General features: G+C 38.0%; 3 protein-coding genes across 4 annotated transcripts; all 3 read left to right on the top strand.

Annotated features, from left to right (window-relative positions):
* The first annotated feature begins 342 nt into the window (after window positions 1-342).
* On the top strand, window positions 343-5,374 carry yif1a (Yip1 interacting factor homolog A (S. cerevisiae)). 2 transcript variants are annotated; one of them, XM_068584494.1, is made up of 9 exons: window positions 343-462; window positions 838-879; window positions 1,616-1,857; window positions 2,373-2,477; window positions 3,107-3,185; window positions 3,273-3,330; window positions 3,429-3,584; window positions 3,786-3,879; window positions 4,680-5,374. In XM_068584494.1, exons 2-9 carry the CDS (start codon window positions 849-851, stop codon window positions 4,836-4,838), a joined length of 924 nt encoding a protein of 307 aa, XP_068440595.1. In that variant the 5' UTR covers window positions 343-462; window positions 838-848; the 3' UTR covers window positions 4,839-5,374. The 2 variants fall into 2 exon arrangements, with proteins under 2 accessions (XP_068440595.1, XP_068440604.1); XM_068584503.1 differs by lacking the exon at window positions 343-462 and adding an exon at window positions 493-762.
* A 989-nt stretch (window positions 5,375-6,363) lies between these two features.
* On the top strand, window positions 6,364-10,622 carry si:ch211-145o7.3 (forkhead box protein N2). The gene is made up of 5 exons (XM_068590829.1): window positions 6,364-6,502; window positions 7,390-8,043; window positions 8,361-8,482; window positions 8,890-8,945; window positions 9,364-10,622. Exons 2-5 carry the CDS (start codon window positions 7,432-7,434, stop codon window positions 9,714-9,716), a joined length of 1,143 nt encoding a protein of 380 aa, XP_068446930.1. The 5' UTR covers window positions 6,364-6,502; window positions 7,390-7,431; the 3' UTR covers window positions 9,717-10,622.
* Window positions 10,623-11,023: 401 nt separating this feature from the next.
* Window positions 11,024-20,068, top strand: atl3 (atlastin 3). The gene is made up of 14 exons (XM_068589167.1): window positions 11,024-11,290; window positions 12,403-12,625; window positions 13,104-13,238; window positions 14,250-14,354; window positions 14,436-14,486; window positions 14,866-14,922; window positions 15,022-15,114; window positions 15,206-15,344; window positions 15,454-15,581; window positions 15,663-15,719; window positions 15,816-15,887; window positions 16,016-16,207; window positions 16,414-16,653; window positions 17,863-20,068. The coding sequence occupies exons 2-14, from the start codon at window positions 12,422-12,424 to the stop codon at window positions 17,923-17,925; spliced, it is 1,536 nt and encodes a 511-aa protein (XP_068445268.1). The 5' UTR covers window positions 11,024-11,290; window positions 12,403-12,421; the 3' UTR covers window positions 17,926-20,068.
* The last annotated feature ends 896 nt before the right edge of the window (window positions 20,069-20,964 follow it).

The raw sequence follows: 20,964 nt of genomic DNA, 5'->3' as shown, positions 1-20,964 counted from the left end.
TTCTTATTTTGAAGCACTGTAGAGGTGGTAATAGTAAAAATCCTTAAAGATATAAACACCTCAATATAGTAAAACTGTTGGAAGCATTAACAACCAAATGTTCTTAAAGTAGTTTAAGTCCAGATGGAGCTCATTCTAACGGTGTTTAGTTATGTCATATTAAGTTTTATGAATATAAATAAATATTATGTTAATAACTTGCATGCATTGGGTTACATTGCATACAGTATCGTTGCATTCAAACAAAAAAACGCACAATAGTTCCTCCAAACGCAGTGGAGCAACGTTATACGTGTACAGTAAGAGTCTCGCGTGTTAGCAGCGGCAGTAACGCTGTACTTTAGTGGTTATAGTACTGTCTTCGTGATCTGCCACGCAGGCAAAGTGAAGTCGACCAACCGCAGTGGATGGGAGGGTCCTAAGCAGCAGCCACGTAGCGAGCTAACAACGTTAGCCGTGCAGGTGAGTGCTCTCTCTCGTCGTTTACTTCATTACATTGTCCATCAGACAAACCGTGTGGGCATTTTACACGTTACTGTTAAATTGTGTTTCTCAAATGTGCGGCTCCACCACGTGTTACTTGAAAATATGAGTTATATTAACTTAGATGGCCTGACGAGCTCGTTAGCATGAACCGGTTGCCATAGTGGTAATCGTTGGAGATGTTTCTACTGAGGTTAGTTAGCAGGTGTGAGTCTCTTACTAATATCGTTTTAACTATTAATTCACTGTTCTCATTGCCAGCGGGGCTATAACACAACGGTGTGTAATCTATCTGTGAGTTAACTAGCTAGCTAAGCGGAAACGTAGCTAACGTGTCATTGTTTTTGTTTTAAGCGAACGTCACAATGGACTTGCCACATCAAGGCTACAGACCAAGTAAGTGGAAATATGAATCACCGCGGTACCATATGTTATGCATTTTGTAAAATATATTTGCAAAATACCCCTCCGTGGTTTCTACTTCCTATTTTCTTACTTAAGCTCAACAAACTGCTGTCACGTAACGGGTTATATACAGTAACATGATCCCAGTGTATTAGGTAACCTCAGGCCTACTTTTATGCAGTTTAATACACCAGTAACTTGAATAAATCCTACTTGCAAGAGGGTTATAGTGACTATGCTATTTGATTATCATGGGGTGGAGGATCTATTGTCATACATGTTAGTATAATGCAATACAATTTAACAGCACCACAAACTACAGCCTCCCAAATGTCCATACCATTTACTTGTTCACCTGTTTAAAACATTTTGAACAAAATCTTACACATAACCTTTGTGAATGATTTATTGCAAAACTGCATTAGTTTTAACTTAAGGTACCTAACAAACTGGCAACTAAGTGTAAACCTTCACTCGCAGTATTTTAGAGCCTATTCGTATTTGATTGTGTTGATAATTAGATAGTAACTGTACTATATGTGAATAATGTCAGTTTTTGGGATATATTTATATATATATATATATATATATATATATATATATTTATATATATATATATATATATATATATATATATATATATATATATATATATATATCATTTTTATTTATTTATTTTTTTTTTTAAATGTCCCTCATTTACTCTATTGTGTCCATCCATTCACAGCTAAACCGAGGGCTCGTGCAGCTCCTACGGCAGATGCTATCCTGTTTGATGACACCAGCTCTGTAGCGCCAGCAATGAACCATCAAGGCTACTACACTCCTGGGTACAATATGGCAGGACCCTCAAATGACATGCAAGGAGGTGCTGTGCCAAACAACATGTTTGCTGACCCAATGGCCAATGCTGCAATGATGTACGGCTCCTCATTAGCCAACCAAGGAAAAGATATGGTGAACAAAGAGGTGAGAAAAAATAGAATGTAGTACGGTGTCCTTCAGATGTGACATGCTACAGATTGGGGTGTTATTCCAGTAACCTATGAATACAGTTAACTTTAACTGCTTTACACCTGCCACAAAATGTGTCTTGGGGGATTCAATCTCAAGTTGACAGTTGTAAATACTGAGATGCACCAATTGCAATGTGTTGGGCCTATTTAAATTTATTCTTTTTCAAGTTTGACCTGTCAATTCAAATTTTCTGTCTTTCTAAAAACTACGATTGAAAGCATACACAAATATTAAGTAAATCCAAACCGTCCAAAGTTACGGGACCTTATTCTTGCCCACACTTAGTTTTTAAGGATTTTTCTCCAGGGCTTTTTCTTTTTTGATATACCGGTGTTACAAACTGTGAAACCGATGTTGTTCTACTAGATTGTTAGTGTTCAGAAGTGACTCAACTGTATTAATTGCCCGTTGGCAGAATGTCACTTTTCCTCTGTAGAGTTAATGTTTGCACTTCCTTTCTTTTTCAGATCAGCAGATACATGTCCGTGAACAAGCTTAAGTACTTCTTTGCAGTTGACACCAAATATGTATTGAAGAAACTTATGATCCTCATGTTCCCTTACACGCATCAGGTAATCAGTGCCATTCACCTATCACACTTTGTCCTTCATCAACATACAGGGAGACACAAAACATTCAATAGCATGCATAACTGCTTGATAATTTCCCCTGGTATCATATTTTCACCCACTTATCAATTGAAACCACGCAAACAATTTAATCAGCCACTTAATCACCACTCCAGCTTTATTTATGAACATGAGAATGCCTTGATTGCCAGTGTGGATATAAAAGCACATTAAGGTCAGTTCATTCCCACACACTTTATCTTATTGAGATTGTAAATTAAGTCACCACTCCAAACATGTTGTGCCTTGATAATGTACGAACAACACAGAGTGCAAACTCTCCTTACAAGACCAGGGTAACAAAAAGACTTGTCTTTATTTACTTTTCCCACAATGTGATATTGACCTTTTAAGGGGAATATTTATTCCTGTATTTACTCCTTTCTTACTATTATTATTGAGCTTTAATCTTATTAAGTTTAAATTTACTTTCATTAATGATATTGTTTCATCTAAGCTAAGATGTTCCATCTTGTAAATGGAGTAAAGAAAAGAAGACCAAACATAATTTGCTTAAATCATTTTTTAGTTCAGTCAGGATGATGCATACTGTACTTGTGTGTTCATGGTAGGATTGGGAAGTTCGTTACCATCGGGATACGCCACTGACTCCAAGACAAGATGTAAATGCACCAGATCTTTACATACCAAGTAAGTTTCCTATAAAAACAAAATGATCAAAAGCAGAGCAGTTTGTGATGCCTATCTAAAGTTCTAGGTGTACGTTTTGTCTTTTAGCGATGGCTTTCATTACCTACATTTTACTTGCTGGAATGGCCCTCGGCATACAAAAACGGTGAGTAACTCTTCCTTATCTCATTGAGTTCATCACTCAAAGTAAATTTGTTTTGTATCAAATATGTTAAATACAGACTGTATTTTCTTTTTGTGAAGATTCAGTCCAGAGGTTCTTGGATTGTGTGCCAGCACCGCCCTCGTGTGGGTCATCATCGAGGTCTTGGTGATGTTGTTGAGTTTGTACCTGCTGACGGTACACAGCGACCTCTCAACCTTTGATCTCATTGCCTACAGTGGATACAAATATGTTGGGTAAATGTCATGTTATACTTGTGAAGATATGAGGGTTTGTTTTAGAACAAAGCAAAGATGTAAATATACTTACTTCGTTCTGTAGTTTTAAAGTACATTTTGTAAATAAGACATTTATATATTTAACTTGGCTTATGGTAGTATCATTTAAAAATTAATATTGAAGGACATTATAAATATTTGTTCATGCTTCTCCTCTAGGATGATCTTCACAGTGTTGTGTGGCTTATTGTTCGGCAGCGATGGATATTATGTGGCACTTGCGTGGTCCTCTTGCGCCCTTATGTTCTTCATTGTAAGTATTTTGAGCAAATTCTTAAAGTTAATTTAGTAGTCCTTACTCTTAAGCCAAAAATGAATGTTAGTTTAAGTCCCATTTTCGGCATTTTTATCCTGCATAGTCAATTTTCGTCTAAATCTTTGCTATTTTTTATTTATTCTGCCAGTCAAATGTTTCAGTCATTCAATCATATTAAACATTTCAGTCAATCGAGTTTAGCCATAATTTCTCATTTAGTACAAGTTATTTTCACATAAAACTGTATCTTGTCATTATCTAAATAAAAAAAAAAAACTCTGATTGTATGATTAAGATTGCAGCTTAGTAGTTATTACATTTACTTAATTTACTTCAGAGAAACATTTTTGTACTCAAGAAAAGTAAATTATAATCTATAATATAGTATATATTATATACTATATAAGTAGGTCAGATATTATGTACATATTTAGAAACTGATTTTCAAGTTCAGTTCCTTCCCAGAGTGTTTTAAATAACAACAATAACAAAGAAAAAGATAAGAGTACATGCAACAAAGTACAGCAAATACACACTAAACATTATAGATAATCCTCAGGTTTAGGCTTCGCAGTGCAATCATCAAGTGTTATAGATACTATCTTGTGCAACAAAAAAGTACACTATCTTGCATTAATTAGTATTACAATGTGTTGTGTTGTTATGCTATATTACATGTTGTAACTAAAATACCTCAACAATAACTAATTGCTTCACATATCCTACAATGTTTTACTGAAAAACATACTTTTGGTTGTAGCCTTATTTGCAGTTTACAGATGTTTCTGTCTTTGCAGGTTCGATCTCTGAAAATGAAGATCATTCCCTCTCTCTCTACGGACTCCATTGGAACTGGATCAAGTGCCAAACCCCAATTTCGCCTTTATATCACTGTGGCGACTGCAGTGTTTCAGCCAATTGTTATATACTGGTTAACCTCTCATTTGGTCAGGTGACCGTGATGCATTCAATAACTTCAAGTCCAATTTTATTGGAGCTAAAACATTTTGTTGTTGAGTGTTTGTACACCGGCCTTTTATACGCTTGTTGGTCAGTCAACTCAAAACATATGTAGAAGTTGTTGAACTGCAGCGTGTGTTGAGGTTATTAATGAAATGTTTCACTGATTTAACCACAAAGTGTGACACAGAAAATGTCTCGTGGACAGTAACTCTGACAAATGCTTGTTTTTGGCCACCTAATTTTGAAGATGAGAGCTTTCTTTGTGAGATCTGTTTAATCATAACTTTGATTCAGTTCAAATGTCCTTTTATATAATGTTCCTGGATCTGCTTCACAGTATTTCACCCCACAGAACACACATTAAAATGCACATTACAACACATAATTTCAAGTACTATTTTTCTGGTATTGTGGGTATGTTACTGCATTATCCCCCTTCTCTTGTGAGTCGTGGATCATATTTATCTACATTTGACAGAGCATGACAATGTTTGGATTTTTTGTAGAAAAAAGAATAAATATATTTAGCTTTGTGTACTACATTTTACCTGTTTGTGAGATCTTTTTTATTGTCTGCAAATAGAAAAAAATAGTCATGATGCTGCATTATAACTGCGTTTGATACTTAAAGTACTATTTGCTGACTACATTTTTAATGGCAAGACATTTACTTATAAAAGTATTTTTTACACTGTGGTCAAATTACTTTAACTTTAGTAAAAAAAACTGAAGACTTATTTCACTACTGACATTTTGGTACGGGTCATCGTTTCCTTCTTAACTTTTGCACATTACTTTAAAAAGTTTCTGTGTGTTACAAACCCAAATTATATACCCGTTCACGTTAAATATTTAAACCAACTTCAGTTCTGATCATTACTACCAAATAAAATATCCTTATGAATGTTAACCCCAGTACACAGCCACTGTTATAATACATGACTCAATATCGGTTTGGAGGCTATACTAAATGCTTTTTTTAACAACGATGTGTCAAATGATGAGCAACAAAATATATTTTGATGCATTGCATCAAATGCATAAAATCAGCAGCAATGCCCCTAGTGGAAGCCAGGAAATATCCTCATAGCTTCATAGGGCAAAAGAGAAAATGGCTCAATCTGGTGGAAAATAGTGAAAACTACAATTTGAAGCCAAGGCTTTAGATTGTAAGTCTGATAAAAAGGCTGTGGGATCAAGTTTTTCGGTTTCAATTAATTGGGACATGTATGTCCTTCAGGGTCTCAGTATCTTTTGGCTATACACAGTTTATTGACTGAAGAGCTGAGGTTGAACTTTACAAATTTGAAGAAAGAAAAAACAGAGCCTTGTCATAACTTGAGCCATATAAACTGCCAAACTGATCAACGGGGTAAAAAAAAATCCAAATCATGATGTATTTAACTTCGGGACTTTGCAATTTTAGCCTTATAAGTTATTGCGCAAGACGCAAGACTATAATTTGAGCGGGAGCGCGCATGTGAACGCGCACACGGCAAAGCGTCCTTTTCGTTTCCATGGAGACCTCGGACGGCAACAGAACACGATAGGTGTCCGACCCCGAGTCTCGCCTAATTTCACCTTTAACTCTTGAACAAAGTGTTTTGAACATTCAAGGAGCTCCGCACTCTGCCTGAATCCTCGTTTGGGGTATTTGGTGAGTAACTCGTTCATATTGGTCGTTTTGAAGCACAAGGTAACACCACCTGGGAGAGGACGAGATGTAACTTTATATTCCTCCGCCATTTGCCTGCTGAACTGCTTTGTAGAGCCATGTGGCATTACATGAAGGAAACAACTTTCAGAGTGAATACGAATGGGATTTCTCTAGCATTGTTAGTTTGGTAAAACCATTTTTTATCGATTTCAGCGTATAGCTTCAGTATGGATACGAGCAACAGAGACTTTATAGAGCTGCACCTGTCCACTGGTTTTTGTATTTAGTAAATCGGGAGATGGAAAGCTGCTCTGACTGGACGAGTGTTCACATCGTGGACTTTGTACGTTGAGGGGATGTTCACCAGAGGGGAACTGAAAGCTAACATTTAACAGAAATGTTTTTTCTTTACTGCAGCATTTTCCATCATCTCTTTTAATCAATATGCGAGTACACTTGAAGAGGTGGACCTGAAGGCAGAAAGCCCATCCTGCATGTTTAAAAAGTTTAGTTTACTATGCCTTTACAAAGGGTAAAAACAATGCAAATACTTACAACTTGCAATTTTACGATTGTTATTTCTGTTCACTCAAAAGATGCATATGCTGAACAGATTGTAATGTTCTTTGTAATTTGTGATTTTAGGCTGTATGGATCAAACTGACAGTCTCTCTGCCTTCAGATTAAATTAAGTTAGATTAAACTTTATTATTATTGCATGGATTACAGGTATAAGAAATTCAGTTTAGCATTTAGCAAAAAATAGAGTAATGTATAATGTTCTAGAATAAACAGCAAAGGATAGATATCAATACACTACATATATATTCCATATGAACATGTGCAACAGTTATAGTAATGTTTGTACTTTCTTTCTTTTCTTGCAGCACTGTGCTGAATGACCCTGGAAGTTTCTGCCAGGGAGCGAGATGGAGAACAGCTCTTATACGCTGCCGCCCTCGTCACCATGTCCTCCCACTTTTGAAGGGTCCCTACCTTTCTCCTCCTCGCCGCAGCAGACCGGCTCAGACGGCCATCTTTCACTCCCACTTTCACCTATTTCATTCCCCCCGTCCCCAGCCTCCCTTTCTCCAGCAACAGCAGAGTCATTTCATTCTTCCTCGCCCTTTTCACACTGCACAGCCTCTCACTGCCTCGAAGGACAAAACATACAGTGCCTCAGCCCAGTGAACGTATCTGACCAGGATGACCTGACCTGCCTCAACTGGCTGCATCAGAGGGGCAACCTGCTACCGCTGAAGTCCCTTCATAAAATGACACCACTGCCCCAGCTAGAGTCCTCTGTACCGACCCGTCCTCTTTCTCCTGCCTCAGCTAAGCCACCGTATTCCTTCAGTAGTCTGATTTTCATGGCAATAGAAGACTCATCTGACAGGAGGCTTCCAGTGAAGGACATCTACAATTGGATTGTGAATAATTTCCCCTACTACCGGACAGCCTCTGGAGGTTGGAGGAACTCCGTCAGACACAACCTGTCCCTGAGCAAGAGCTTCCGTCGTATTCAAAGGGACAAGAGCCAGGTGGGGGCATGACTTACCACATTAAGAGCCACTTGATAGTGTGTGCTTAAATTATAGGACAGATGTTCAATCATCCACATCACTGAATCAGAATCAGAACCATTTATTTGCTAGGTATGTTACACATACAAAGAATTTGTTTTGCCGATGTCTTGGAAATGTCCTTGAGTTTACCCAATTTACCCTGAATGCTAAACTGCCCTACAGGGAATATTCAAATTATGTAAATGTGTTGAGGTTGTGATTTTGTCTTCTGTCAGTGTTGCTTCAAACTAAAATCTTCCTTGTTTCAAGTGTTTTTGTGTGTTTTTTTTCAGTCAGTGGGTAAGGGATCACTGTGGCGTGTGTGTTCAGAGTATCGGCCGGCACTCCTCGAGGTGCTGAGGAAGACCCACAGTTATCATAGCACCAACATCAATCTGTTAAACAAACCTGCACTGTGAGTACAATCACACAATATGAGCAAAAAATATTTTTACTATGATGTGTTCGCATTCGCTTCTCAAATGTGAGAATTTACTGCATTTATTTGGACTGATAGTCCGAAATAAATGATTTGGATTCCATTTGGTTGGACAAAACACACAATTTGAAGATTTTTCCTTTGGCTATTGCAAATTGCAATAGGAATCATTCAGTGATTTCCTTAGATGAATTTGTTTAATTGTAAAAAATAAAAAAAAATTGTACAAAATGTGACTTTCGTCAGCATTCCTGGATTGTTTTTTTTGTCTGTTGACAGTACAATCTCTGGATTTCTTTCTAACCAGAGCGGTGAGTTGTAGCCAAACAACACTTATAGCATTTTCTGTACTTTTCTAACAATTCTTGCCATTTTATGTGCAGGTTGGAGGGAGCCGAATTTGCCGTGCCTGCAGTGTGCGACTCTATTGAAATGTCAGGTTAGTGACGAGGTGATCCGCAGCACTTAATTAGTACATGAGCTCACACATTTGACCCATTATGAATTTCTTTTAGTCTGCATTATTTTATCAATGGAGTAACTTGTCTCTGGGACACGTTTATTACCTGCAACTTTTCTCTCTCCCTGCAGCTTCCTCAGCATGCAACATTGTTCTTGTGTTTGTGTTCCGTTGTCACAGCAACAACCTTCTATTACCTTGGCAACCCGGCAATAGTGCTCAGTCTCCATTATGTCCCCTCATTTCATTTCCGGGTGCAATATGGGCCCATGTGCTCACTGATAGTCTAACCAGTGGTTGTTCAACCAGCACTGCATCAAAACAAGTTATTAATATTCTTGTCTTACTTTATTTTTTTTTACTATTCTGCTTGATGTATTATTTTTCTCTCACGCAGATCCTCTCTCTCATGCCCTCCTCCTCTCCACACCCTCATCCCAAATACTGACCATGGACAACCCATCTTTCTCTGACAACCCACCGTGCCCTTTGACCCCAGACCACGAGGAGCTTGTCACCATGGAGTCGGTTGAATACCAGCAGGGGGAGGTCGGTGAGGAGATGGAGCAGGACCCTCTGTCAGACAGCGGCTACATCGAGCTACACTATTATCAGTCTCACCAGTACCAATACCTGGTGCTGCCGGGTGACACAGAGTTGGACCTAGAGACTGTCGAGATCCTTCAGCTCGATGCCGAGGCTCAGGAGGCTGCCGGGTCACTGCTGGACCTGGCAGGTGGCGGATACTAATGTTATATCCCATCTAACAATTTACAACTAATAGAAAGCTTCAATCCATTGTACGCAAATACTCCAACAAAGAAAAATGAATAGGGATTTATGTTTTAAAGTCGTAAATGATAATGGATGGGGTGATGTTGATGCAAGTTAGTTGCGAGACGTTGGCACTGCCCTAAGGCTTGTTTTGTAGTTAGGTAAATAGTATAGATCAAATTTGTGATAGACTAACAAGAACATGAATCATATAACTTAATATGTGTTCAGGCACTTTCAATGCAAAAGATACCATACAATACCATACAATGACAATATGGACAAAGACACGAGGAGGGGAAAGTATTAATAGAGAATGGAGAATGATCTTCCCTACAATACATTTTTTGATTTTTCAATATTTTTTTTACTCATTAAGTTCATTCTCAGGGTGGAAGAAGTGCTTCCAGCTCAAGTATAAGTATAGTACTTAAAAGTAAAAGTACTTATTCTCAAGTTAAAGTAAGTGACCACATTTTCTTTATAAGAAGGTTTTTAGAGGTTACTTTATGAAGACAACAAACTTAGGTTAAATATCTTGTCTTTAACACTGTTATTATAGCTTGTTCAGAAAATGCTGCCTTTTTAAAAGTAGTTGAGTATCATACCTGATTTGAAAGTACTTTAATTTATAATGTGGTTGCAATTGTAGATTGCTCTCAAAAGCCCGGGACAGCTCTACTCAATTAGTACTGCCAATTTGTGTTTATAATGTATATATTTCTACCTGTTATCATTCATCTCATAATGTTTGCAAAAGTTGACATCAGATATGATGTTATGTTACTGAAGTTCTTTTAATTTTCTTGTCAACTAAACTAAATTGTCTTCGATCAGGCATAGTTTAATTGGAATTTTGAATTAAAATGCAAAAATGAACTCACTGCCATTTAAATGACTTTACATAAAATGTGTAAATTGCATGTATTTTCAAAAACGTTAAATCGTTTAATCTAACAAATGTAATATGTTATGCTGTTCTTGTGAATAAAATTAGCTTGTTTTTAATGTTTGTCTTTTTTTTTTTAATTGCATTGCAGTTTCTGAGCGACTTCGTCATCTATTCTGCATTGTTATTGTTTACACAAAAGAAACAATTAATGATAGATTCAATTCGGATACTTGACTATTAACCTTATGGCATCAAGCCCTGTTTTCCAAAAATCCAAATGGTTAATATACCCATACTAAATTTCGATGATCACCTCAACCACCAGGCCTATTATACACATACATGTTTTTATTTGAATACACGCAAAACGCCAGACTTGTGTTTTACGTCACCTGTCGAGTAGTTCCGTATTCGTTTAACGATTTAGCTTTACATTAAAAACTACATTTTTCAAAGCATTGACGCAGGGTCGGCATGTTGGGAAGTGTCGTTTGTCGACGGACTGAACCACGAGCAGGAAGCCATAGTTGAAACTGCATTTCCCAGACAACGTTGCGCAGGAAAAAGACGGAAGTGTGAGTTTCGTGGTGGAAAAAGTTCTCAGCTATTTGCAGTCGTTAATCCACGACTGTGTTGAAGCCGTTTGAAGACACCAAAGGTAACAATGCACTGGAGAGAAACACGTTGTTTTAATTTATATCTAGAGAGCTTTATATAAGAAAAGATCGCTAGATCGTTCTTCGTTGTAACACTCGTTCCCTTAAACAGTAAACAACAGATACGCGTTAGCTTTGAACTGTTTAGTCTGAGTTCACGCGTGCAAACAGACTACTAACTACAGCCGATAACAAGTTGAAAAGACAGTAAATATGTCTTCTTTTTTAAAAATCTTGGTAGCCGATTAACGCCAACATCAACGTTGGAGATCTGCTTCGCTTTACCACCCTGGTGCCAATTGAGCTAACACGGCTGTCTATGCCAAGTGGCAGTTACAAAGACGTTAGTTAATTATAGAGAAAGTACTGCGGAGTGAGGTTTGTTTCACGTGGGACTTGCTCATAACAAAGTGAAGGCAGATTGCAAAATAGGAGTTTGATTCTCAGAGTTGCAGCGTTGAATTTTTCAACATTACAACACACTCACTGCAGATAAATGCGAGGCATGCTGCTGCTGGGTGCCACACCTATTTGAGTTTTTGGTGGAAGGATAAAGCGAGCTTTAGCTGTTATACTCACAGACAGAGCGACACGCAGTGCACCTCCCTGTCTTAGTCATCGTAAGAGCAACAACAATGAAGTCTACAGAGACTGCTAAAATGAGAGCATGGTGAATCCACGAGCTGGAGGCCAGGCAGCATGACACCACAGCAGACGGGCCACACAGAGCAACACGTTGTGTCTGAAGGACCAATGCGTGTCTGATGTTTAGCATTATTGTTGGTCAATTCGGTTGGATTATCATCCAAATGTCATATTTTATTGATGCTTCAAAGAACGTTATTTATAATTTCTGGCCATGGACAGACAATAACTCTGTTGTAAAATTTCCCTTAAAAGTAACAAAAGTCCCTAAACTGTCTTAAACTCTGGTTGTGACATCAGCCAACACAAGAAAAAAATAATTGTTAGTGATTCATGTGAAAGATTCCCCATTCACACTTTCCTGATGTAATTATTTGCTGCTTGTCATGTCATTGTAGATTGACATTTGTTTTACTTTTCGGGTATAGATTCTGTACTAATCTCATGTTTTTGTCTATGATGTTCACAGAGACCAGTACCTCTTGAAGATGCCGAGTACACCAGGCCCAATCCAGATCGTCAACGTGTGTAAGGAGGAACACTCCTTTACTTTGGACACAGAGGCTTTGGCCAAGGTTCTGTTAGACCCCAAGGTCAGAGACAAGAATGTGGTGGTGCTGTCAGTGGCTGGAGCCTTCAGAAAGGGCAAGAGCTTCCTGCTTGATTTCATGCTGCGCTACATGTACAGAAAGGTGAGTCGTACTCTGTAACAGGACCTATCACTGTCTCCCCAAACATCACCTGTCGACTGTACTCTGAGGCCACATCACCTAAAGGGGACTCGTTGATGTTGAAACGTTGTCATACTAACTAATGAGTGCTAATAATACTGACTAGTTCATCCTCTTTAATTCAAGGTGTGATAACCTGGAAAATTACTCATGCCCAACCCTGCTGAAACATGTGAACTAACTAGTTCACTTAACAGGATTTTTGAGAACAGAGTTGTGATCTAGTACTAGGGCTTGTGCTGTTTTTGAACATCTGCGGTTTCGATTTTACAATTCAGAGTAAAATGTGTGCAGCTGCTGCTATATTCTTCAGAATTAATCAGAACTACCTGACAAGGCATGTTTACTTGTTTTGTATAAGCCAGAAAGTGTTTATGCAGAGTGTAGAAGCCCCAGCTTGCCCCCAACTGATCTCGAAAGTGTATTTCTATTTCTGCAGGGTGAAGACAACTGGCTGGGTGAGGATGACGAACCGCTGACTGGATTTTCTTGGAGAGGGGGTTCTGAACCAGAGACAACAGGCATCCAGCTTTGGAGTGAAGTTTTCCTCATCCAGAAGAGCGATGGAACAGAGGTACATTACATATATTTGTTCATGTACCCTATGTTTGTCAAGAAACATAGGATTTAGAACTAGGATAATGTTGTCAAATAATATCTATTAAAGGTCTTCGCCTATGGTCATTATCTGATTTATTAAGCTGGTTTCTTCAAAAATCCCCCCATAGTATCCTCTTATCGAGCTTTTCACCCTCCATCTTGAAGCTACACTTTCTCATGTCTTACCCTGACTTGCATGTTTATTGTACTGGAAAAAAATCTACAATAACAATTTGGCTAATCAAAAAAAATAGTTTGAGACTTTTATAAAAAGAAATGTTAAACTGGTTGCTACTTCTTGGCCGGGGGCATTAAATTCCTGCATGTAACATTCTTGTGAATGTGATATCTCAGAAACGCCAGAAGGGAATTTCTTCAAATTTGACACAAACGTCCATCTGGATTCAGGAATGAACCGATTATTATATTTTGGTGGTCGAAGGTCAGTGAGAGCTCACAAAACACATATTTGGCCATAACTAAAGGATTCATATTCTCTTTATGACAATGTCGCACGGAAGTCTAATAAATTATGGTGTGATGACATTTTGGACAGACATGGATGTAAACTTGACTTTACTGGTTTACATACGACTGCAAATTCAATTTTTTTAATCCTATTTATATCAATATAAATTATACTTTGTTGTATTTTTGTTAGTTGTTTAAATAAAACAAGCAATCTGTAGATATTGCCTTGAGTTTTGGGAATTTACAATATGCATTTTGTACACTAAAATATAAATAATGCAATCAATAAAATATATAATCACAATGATTTCTTTTCCTTTCTGTTCTGGTAGTGTTCATTTAAAAGTTTAAAATCTGTATTTTCTATATGGCTCAAATCTGTTCACGTTATCTGTGTTTAATCAGGATTAAAATCAATCTTTACATACATATATACTTATACATGTTTGACAGAAATGTGAATATTTTTCTATTTGCACACAGTGTAAATGTCATGTGCTGTGTTTTGTGGCAGGTGGCAGTATTGTTGATGGACACGCAGGGAGCCTTCGATAACCAGTCCACCGTGAAGGACTGTGCCACCATCTTTGCGCTCAGCACCATGACCAGCTCGATACAGGTGACTGATCTCTGGCTGTCCGTGATTTTATCGTTTATTTTTATTTGTGTAATGTATGCTCATACAGCTTCTCTTTTGTAGATCTATAATCTGTCACAGAATGTGCAAGAGGACGATCTGCAGCAGCTACAGGTCTGTTTACTTTAGCGTGAGATCAGATTAGTCTGATTTAGATATAGTGCCTTTCTAGTCTTCTGACTTCTCAAGGCGCTTTAATCTACATGTCAACATTCCCCTGTGTGTAGTGTACACACACACACACACACACACACACACACACACACACACACACACACACACACACACACACACACATTCATACTGTTCTTGCCATGCAAAGAGCCAAACTGCCAGTCGGTATCTATTCTAATGCTCATTCACACACCAAAGGCACTGCTGAGAAGCAATTTGGAGCTCAGTATCTTTCCCAAGGAAACTCTAACATGTGGATTGGAGGAGCTTGGTACTCTCCTGATTTTTGTGTCTCAGTAATAACTTTGTATCATCATAGCTGTTCACAGAGTATGGCCGTCTTGCCATGGATGAGATCTTTCAGAAGCCCTTCCAGGTGAGAGAAACCACAACATGTGATTGATTCATTGCTGATGTTTGACATTTATCCGATTGTAATTTCTTTAATTTAACACCTTTCATTTTCCTCTTACAGTCTTTAATGTTCCTAATCAGGGACTGGAGCTTTCCCTATGAATATTCCTACGGGTTTAAAGGAGGCAATGATTTCCTGGATAAAAGGTTACAGGTAAAGGTTCCAATCTTATTGAATATTATTAATACACTTAGCTAATTTAGATACTGAGTTTGGGATTTTGATTTACTATTGATGTCTTAAGGTCAATGAGTCCCAGCATGAGGAGCTGCAAACGGTGAGGGATCACATCCATTCATGCTTCACCAACATCTCCTGCTTCTTGTTACCTCACCCCGGGTTGAAGGTTGCCACCAGTCCTATTTTCAAGGGACAGCTGAATGGTAGGAGCCCTGTTTTCAAACTATTCTAATGTGTTTATGGTTCATATTTAGCGAAATTCCGAATGTAATATGTGCTGTCTCAACTTTTGGTATATATTTATTACCTCAGCTGTTGCCCCAGAGTTTAAAGAGGGGCTGAGGAGCCTGATCCCTAAACTGCTACGTCCCGATCGTCTGTCTGAGAAAGAAATCAATGGAAACAAAGTCACTTGCAGGGGCCTGCTGGAGTACTTCAAGGTAACTTCTTCTTCATCTGAGTTCTACTGCTAAACTAGAGTTTTTTTGTGATGTCTAATGTTGTAATATTTGTCCTACCAGGCTTACATTAAGATTTACCAGGGAGAAGATTTGCCACAGCCAAAGACAATGCTCATGGTATGTACAGAGTTGACGCATATGCGTTTTAACATGAACATTTTGTTTTATTTTTTACTCCAACTCAATTAACATGTGCCACTTTTGCTTCATCAGGCTACGGCAGAGGCCAATAATCTGGCAGCCGTGGCAAGCGCCAAAGATCAGTATAGCAAGAACATGGAGAGAGTGGGTTTCACTTCAACAATGCATCAATTACACTTCTTCACTGTGTTTATCATCTTAGGACATTGAAACACCACAAGAGGTATTTTCACATAATCCTGACGACAAATGTTCATTCTTTCCGCTCTAAGGTGTGCGGAGGAGACTTGCCATATGTGGCTCCCGACTCTCTGGAGGAAAAGCATCAATTTAACTTACGAGAGGCTCTTCATGACTTCTCCAAGACCAAGAAGATGGGCGGACAAGAGTTTTGTGACCGCTACCAAGCAGAGCTGGAAAAAGAGCTGGAGGAAATGTGGCAGTCACTCAGCAAGCACAACCAGGTAAGAGACTAGTTTATAATCATTAGAGTCTTTATTTGACATTCGAATAAATATTTTTGTTTTTGATTTGTCAATCAAAATGCATCAGTTGTACCACTTAAACTGATTGATTGCTGTGTAGTAATATTATATTTTTATTGCATTCATTGCTGTTTAGGCAGTGGCATTATTTCTTAATCATCGTTTTTTTCTCTTTGCTGTAAAAGGCAAAAAACCTCTTCAGCGCTTTCCGGACACCTGCAGTGCTGTTTGTCCTGGTGTGCCTTCTCTATGTGCTGTCAGGTGTGTTGCTCTTTGTTGGCCTGTCTACCTTCGCCTTGGTATGTGACTGTACTCTGGGTGTGGTCATGATGTCCATGCTGACGTGGGCCTTCATCCGCTACTCTGGTCGGTACGGGAATGTTGGAGGAGCCATTGACCAGGCCGCAGGTGTCGTCCTGGAACAGGTGAGAATCATGCAGCTGGTGTCTATCTATAAGGCTTTCAGAGCTTTAGTTATGTCATTATTGACTTATTTTATCACTGCATGTACCAAGAAAAGTCACTAGAGGGAGCAATAGATTTTAGAAGAACAAAAATGGTATCCAGCAATCATAGGGTCAGAGACATTTGTAATAATATAGATATTGATTTAATATGTAAGGAGTTTAATTTTAGTGTAGAGTTGTGTACTTTATGACAAGTTGAACGATTGGTTTGTAACATGTAGCAACTTCAAGAACACAATGGAAGGAGAGGGTTTTCAGATACATTTCAAACACCTCCCAAGTACTTTAGTTGGTGTGTACTGGGTAGTATACTTATCATCCCATTAGTGCCAATCTGCTTGATGCTTGACAAGGTTCACCAGGTATTCGCTAACTTGGTGCGCCTGCTTGTTTTAGTGCTGGACAGGTTGCATACAGTGGGTTTACCAGAGCTTGTTTGCTTCTTGAAACAGGGTTGATGAGTGATGAGACTGAGCCATACAGTACACTGTAAATGTGTATTTAAAAAAACAATGTACTGTACTATATCTGCAGGGTTAATTGATAATTATTTGTGTGTTCTTAAAGACGTTTTATAATAGCATTGCAGGAGGTGTACGTTTTATATTGTAGCTGGTAAATCTGTGAAAACAGAATGTGATTGAGTTTTAATTTGTATATTTAACCCTCCTCCTCCTGATTGAACGTGGCAGGTTAGGGAGGCATGAGCGCCACATCTAGTTAATGGTTTTGCAAAGCCACGCCCAGAAAAAAAGGAAAATTCAATCCCATGTTAATGTTTAATTTATATTCCTCTAGTAAGTGAACCCCACCTACATATTCTATTGCACAAGGAGTTTCTCTCTTACTTTAAATATTGCTTTTTGCTTTAGTTATACTGACAATCCATAGAGTTCAAATAGAAAATGAAACTAACAATGGGGAGAGTCTGAAAGTCTTCATAGGCAGTTTAGAGTTAATTTTCAACTTCACGCCTTTTACTTACACAAAACCAGAAGTGTTTTTTTTATTGATTTGAATCCTCACTTCCTGACAGATGAGGCTGAGAGGCTTCAGTGAATTAACCACAACACCAAAAAACAGAAGTCGGCAAGCATTGCAAAACACACGACACACACAGTCTGCCGTCATATTCATTGTCCCTTTTCGTTTCTTCTCTGCTTCCAGGCCACCGTGGTGTTGAACAAGTCGAGGGGTGCGGGCACTGGTGACCAGAAGAAATCCAGTTAAAGGACCTCTGGACCTTCGTAATCTTGATGCAATGCTACCAGCACACAACACAAGCACACAACACAAGCACACATTCAGCACTAAAGCCTTATCATGCCTCCCATTGGAACAAACACACAGCTCAACCACACTGGCACAAGGTACAACCAAGATGCCGATCCACCAGCATCGTTATTATGCACGTTACTCTGCCTGTTAAAGTCCAGGCTTGTGTAAAGGTGAGGCAGGGAGTTAACCCATCTCAACCCCTCTTATTGATACTTCATGTCTTAAATTGACACTGCCATCATTTTACAAGTTTACAATTGGTCTTAATAGACATGTCGATGTTTACCTTTAAACTTATAAAACACATACTTGGTTCTGCAAAGGGGGTACATAGGGTAATTATCAAAGAAAGCTTCTGCAGTATATCTTATTTCCTTAAAAAAAGACTGGCTTTGAAGCTTATACATTTATACATATCACTTTGTGGCTATATTTTTTTACTTTGCGGCCTTAAAACCTTCCATTCTGTTTGTAGATTTGCTTTATATTTGATATAAACTAGCATTTCTACTTTGAAAGGAGAACTGGAAACACTTTCTATATAGCACAGCAGATTTTGGAAGTTGCATGTAATCTAATTTGTTTCAAATGCTTTGCTGTTTGTTCCTTGATGGAAGGTGTGACACTTTATAGATTTTGATACTATATACGAGACTCTTCTCGCAAAATTATATATAAGGACTTGTATTCTGGACATTTTTCCGCTCCAAAGATAAGACATGATTAGAATACTCAAAGGTGTTCAACGCACAACATAATAAAACTAGCGACCAGTCAGCCAAAGAGTTAGTTTTTAATATTTGATTCAAACTTTGACCTTGTACTAAGTGGCTACAATAAACTCAATGGGAAAAAAAACTTTTTCAATCAAACATATCAAGGTTTGAACAAATAAAAAGCAGAATGTTTTGAACAGTAATAAGAACAAGAAGTAGAAACCTGAAAAAAAAATTAAATTGACTGCAGCATGTTGTCAAAAATCCTGAACATGTCGTCATGTTTGCACCTCAGATTAATTCTTGATGAAATGCTTTTAGTGGCCATTTTTAGCCTTTTCTATTAGCCCCACAGTGAGAAAACACTCAGATTCATCACTATTACACATTGCTCACCCATTGGTGATCTGGCTGCAGCTAAAGGGTATATTTTTAAAACTATTTCAGGTTCAAATTCTGCATCAAGGTTTAATGTGATCATTACTAAACTCGGAAAACTTGGTCAATGTAAAACTTCTTATTTTGTTATGATAAATATTTTTGGTAAAATAATCACTTTAGGTGGCTATGAATGCAGCTTAAAACTATTGCGTGCTTTGGTTAAACCTTTGCTTCAATTGAACTGCATGCAATGAGACCATGTTACAGAAAAGGAAAACTAATACATTTAAACTTGTTACTTTGGTCCTCGGTTACCTGCAGCTGTTACATATGGAATTTAAAAGGTAGACTACAAAGTGGTTTTATTATGTTTTTGTTTTCCTTTGCGGGGCCAAGCAAGACATCTCAGGCCAACTCGGCAACACAGCATTGGATTAAAGGACTATTTGAAGCTATGCCCAACATCTCTGAACATGAGGGTTGGGCTCTTTCAGAAAACATTCATTTGGAGAAGTGGAAAGGCAAGGATTTCATATTGTATAATAGGTCTTTTAAATGCCACAAGATTGTGAGACCTAAGAGCGAAAGTAGGATAATACAGTTTGTATTGATTTTGCATTGTTTAACAACTAACCATATATTTCCTGCGTTCTAATACAGAATGGACAAAAAAAACGCTAATAAACAGTCCATTAATCTAAGTGGTATTGTAGGTATAAATCATACAAGGTCAAAAAAGACATGCAAATATGGATGATGGGAGACTTTAGATTTTTGACCATCATTTAGCACATTCCATGTCTGTCCATCTGCACAAGAGGAAACAAGCACTTTCTTTTCCACCCCCCCTCCTCTTTGGTGCTTTTTGCACTCTGCTCATTCCAAAGGTAAATGCATGCAATATTGTAGTTAAAAGATAATGTAATAATCTCTTGCAGGGGTATTGTGGCCTTGACTTGAGAAATGCTGTTTTCTAAAGAATAAAGCTTGAAACTGTTGATGTGCAATTCCAATCCATTCTTTTGTTTAAAAAGTGGCATCAGAAAACCTCTGTCGTAAAGGTTGTACAAAACCGAAAAGAGTGTGTGTACAATATTTTGAGGTCACATTTAGCAGCAGATTACCCTTTAAAAACACTTTCTTTGTTTTGAAATATAGGTGTAATGTATACAATTTAAACATAAAATGTAATTTGTAATTTGAGTTAATGTAGCTATGAACAGTAACTAAACATAAGCAATGAACCTGCTGCCATAGCTGCTGCACATACTCTATCTTAGCACATATTAAGGCTACTAATGGCTTTTTATTCTAAATGTCCTATTTATTCTTTATTACTCTGAACTTAGTGCTTTTTGTGCTTCTCGTGAGATGTGAAACTGAATTTCTTTGTCTTAGTACTTGTAAGCTGTCATGATAATTAAGTTGAATCTGATTTAATATTTATCATTAATATATTATGAATAGTAGGATTTGTGAGTACTGGATGTTATGTGGAGCATGAACAAATATCTGAAGAAAATAAGATGGGACCTTTTTATATTCTCTCAGCTATAGTGGGAAACTATTTTATGAATAGAAGCTATGGATAATATTGAGAACAGATAAGTTCATGTGTCTTTTATTGAGCTAGTTTCGCTTGTGTGGCAGCATAATGAATGTGGGTCATATTTTGCAGGCTTTGTGTTTACAACCACAGCACCGTTAAGCCATAGTCCACATCAAAACAACAGCCCTGCCTCGGTATGAATTGACCTTTGCTGTGATATTATAGCGTTTAATTCATTTTATTCTCCGGAGAAATGTGTGTGTGCATCTCCCGCCCCTCTCATCCTCACACTGGCCCTCTCTGTCTGTCTCTCTCTCTCTCTCCCCCTCGACGCGATGCCGTGTA

Source organism: Clinocottus analis, unplaced genomic scaffold (assembly GCF_023055335.1).
Source record: "Clinocottus analis isolate CAN_PGR_092001 unplaced genomic scaffold, fCliAna1.0.p SCAF_10, whole genome shotgun sequence".
Lineage (NCBI taxonomy): Eukaryota > Metazoa > Chordata > Actinopteri > Perciformes > Cottidae > Clinocottus > Clinocottus analis.
This window is presented reverse-complemented; position numbering and strand designations above follow the sequence as displayed.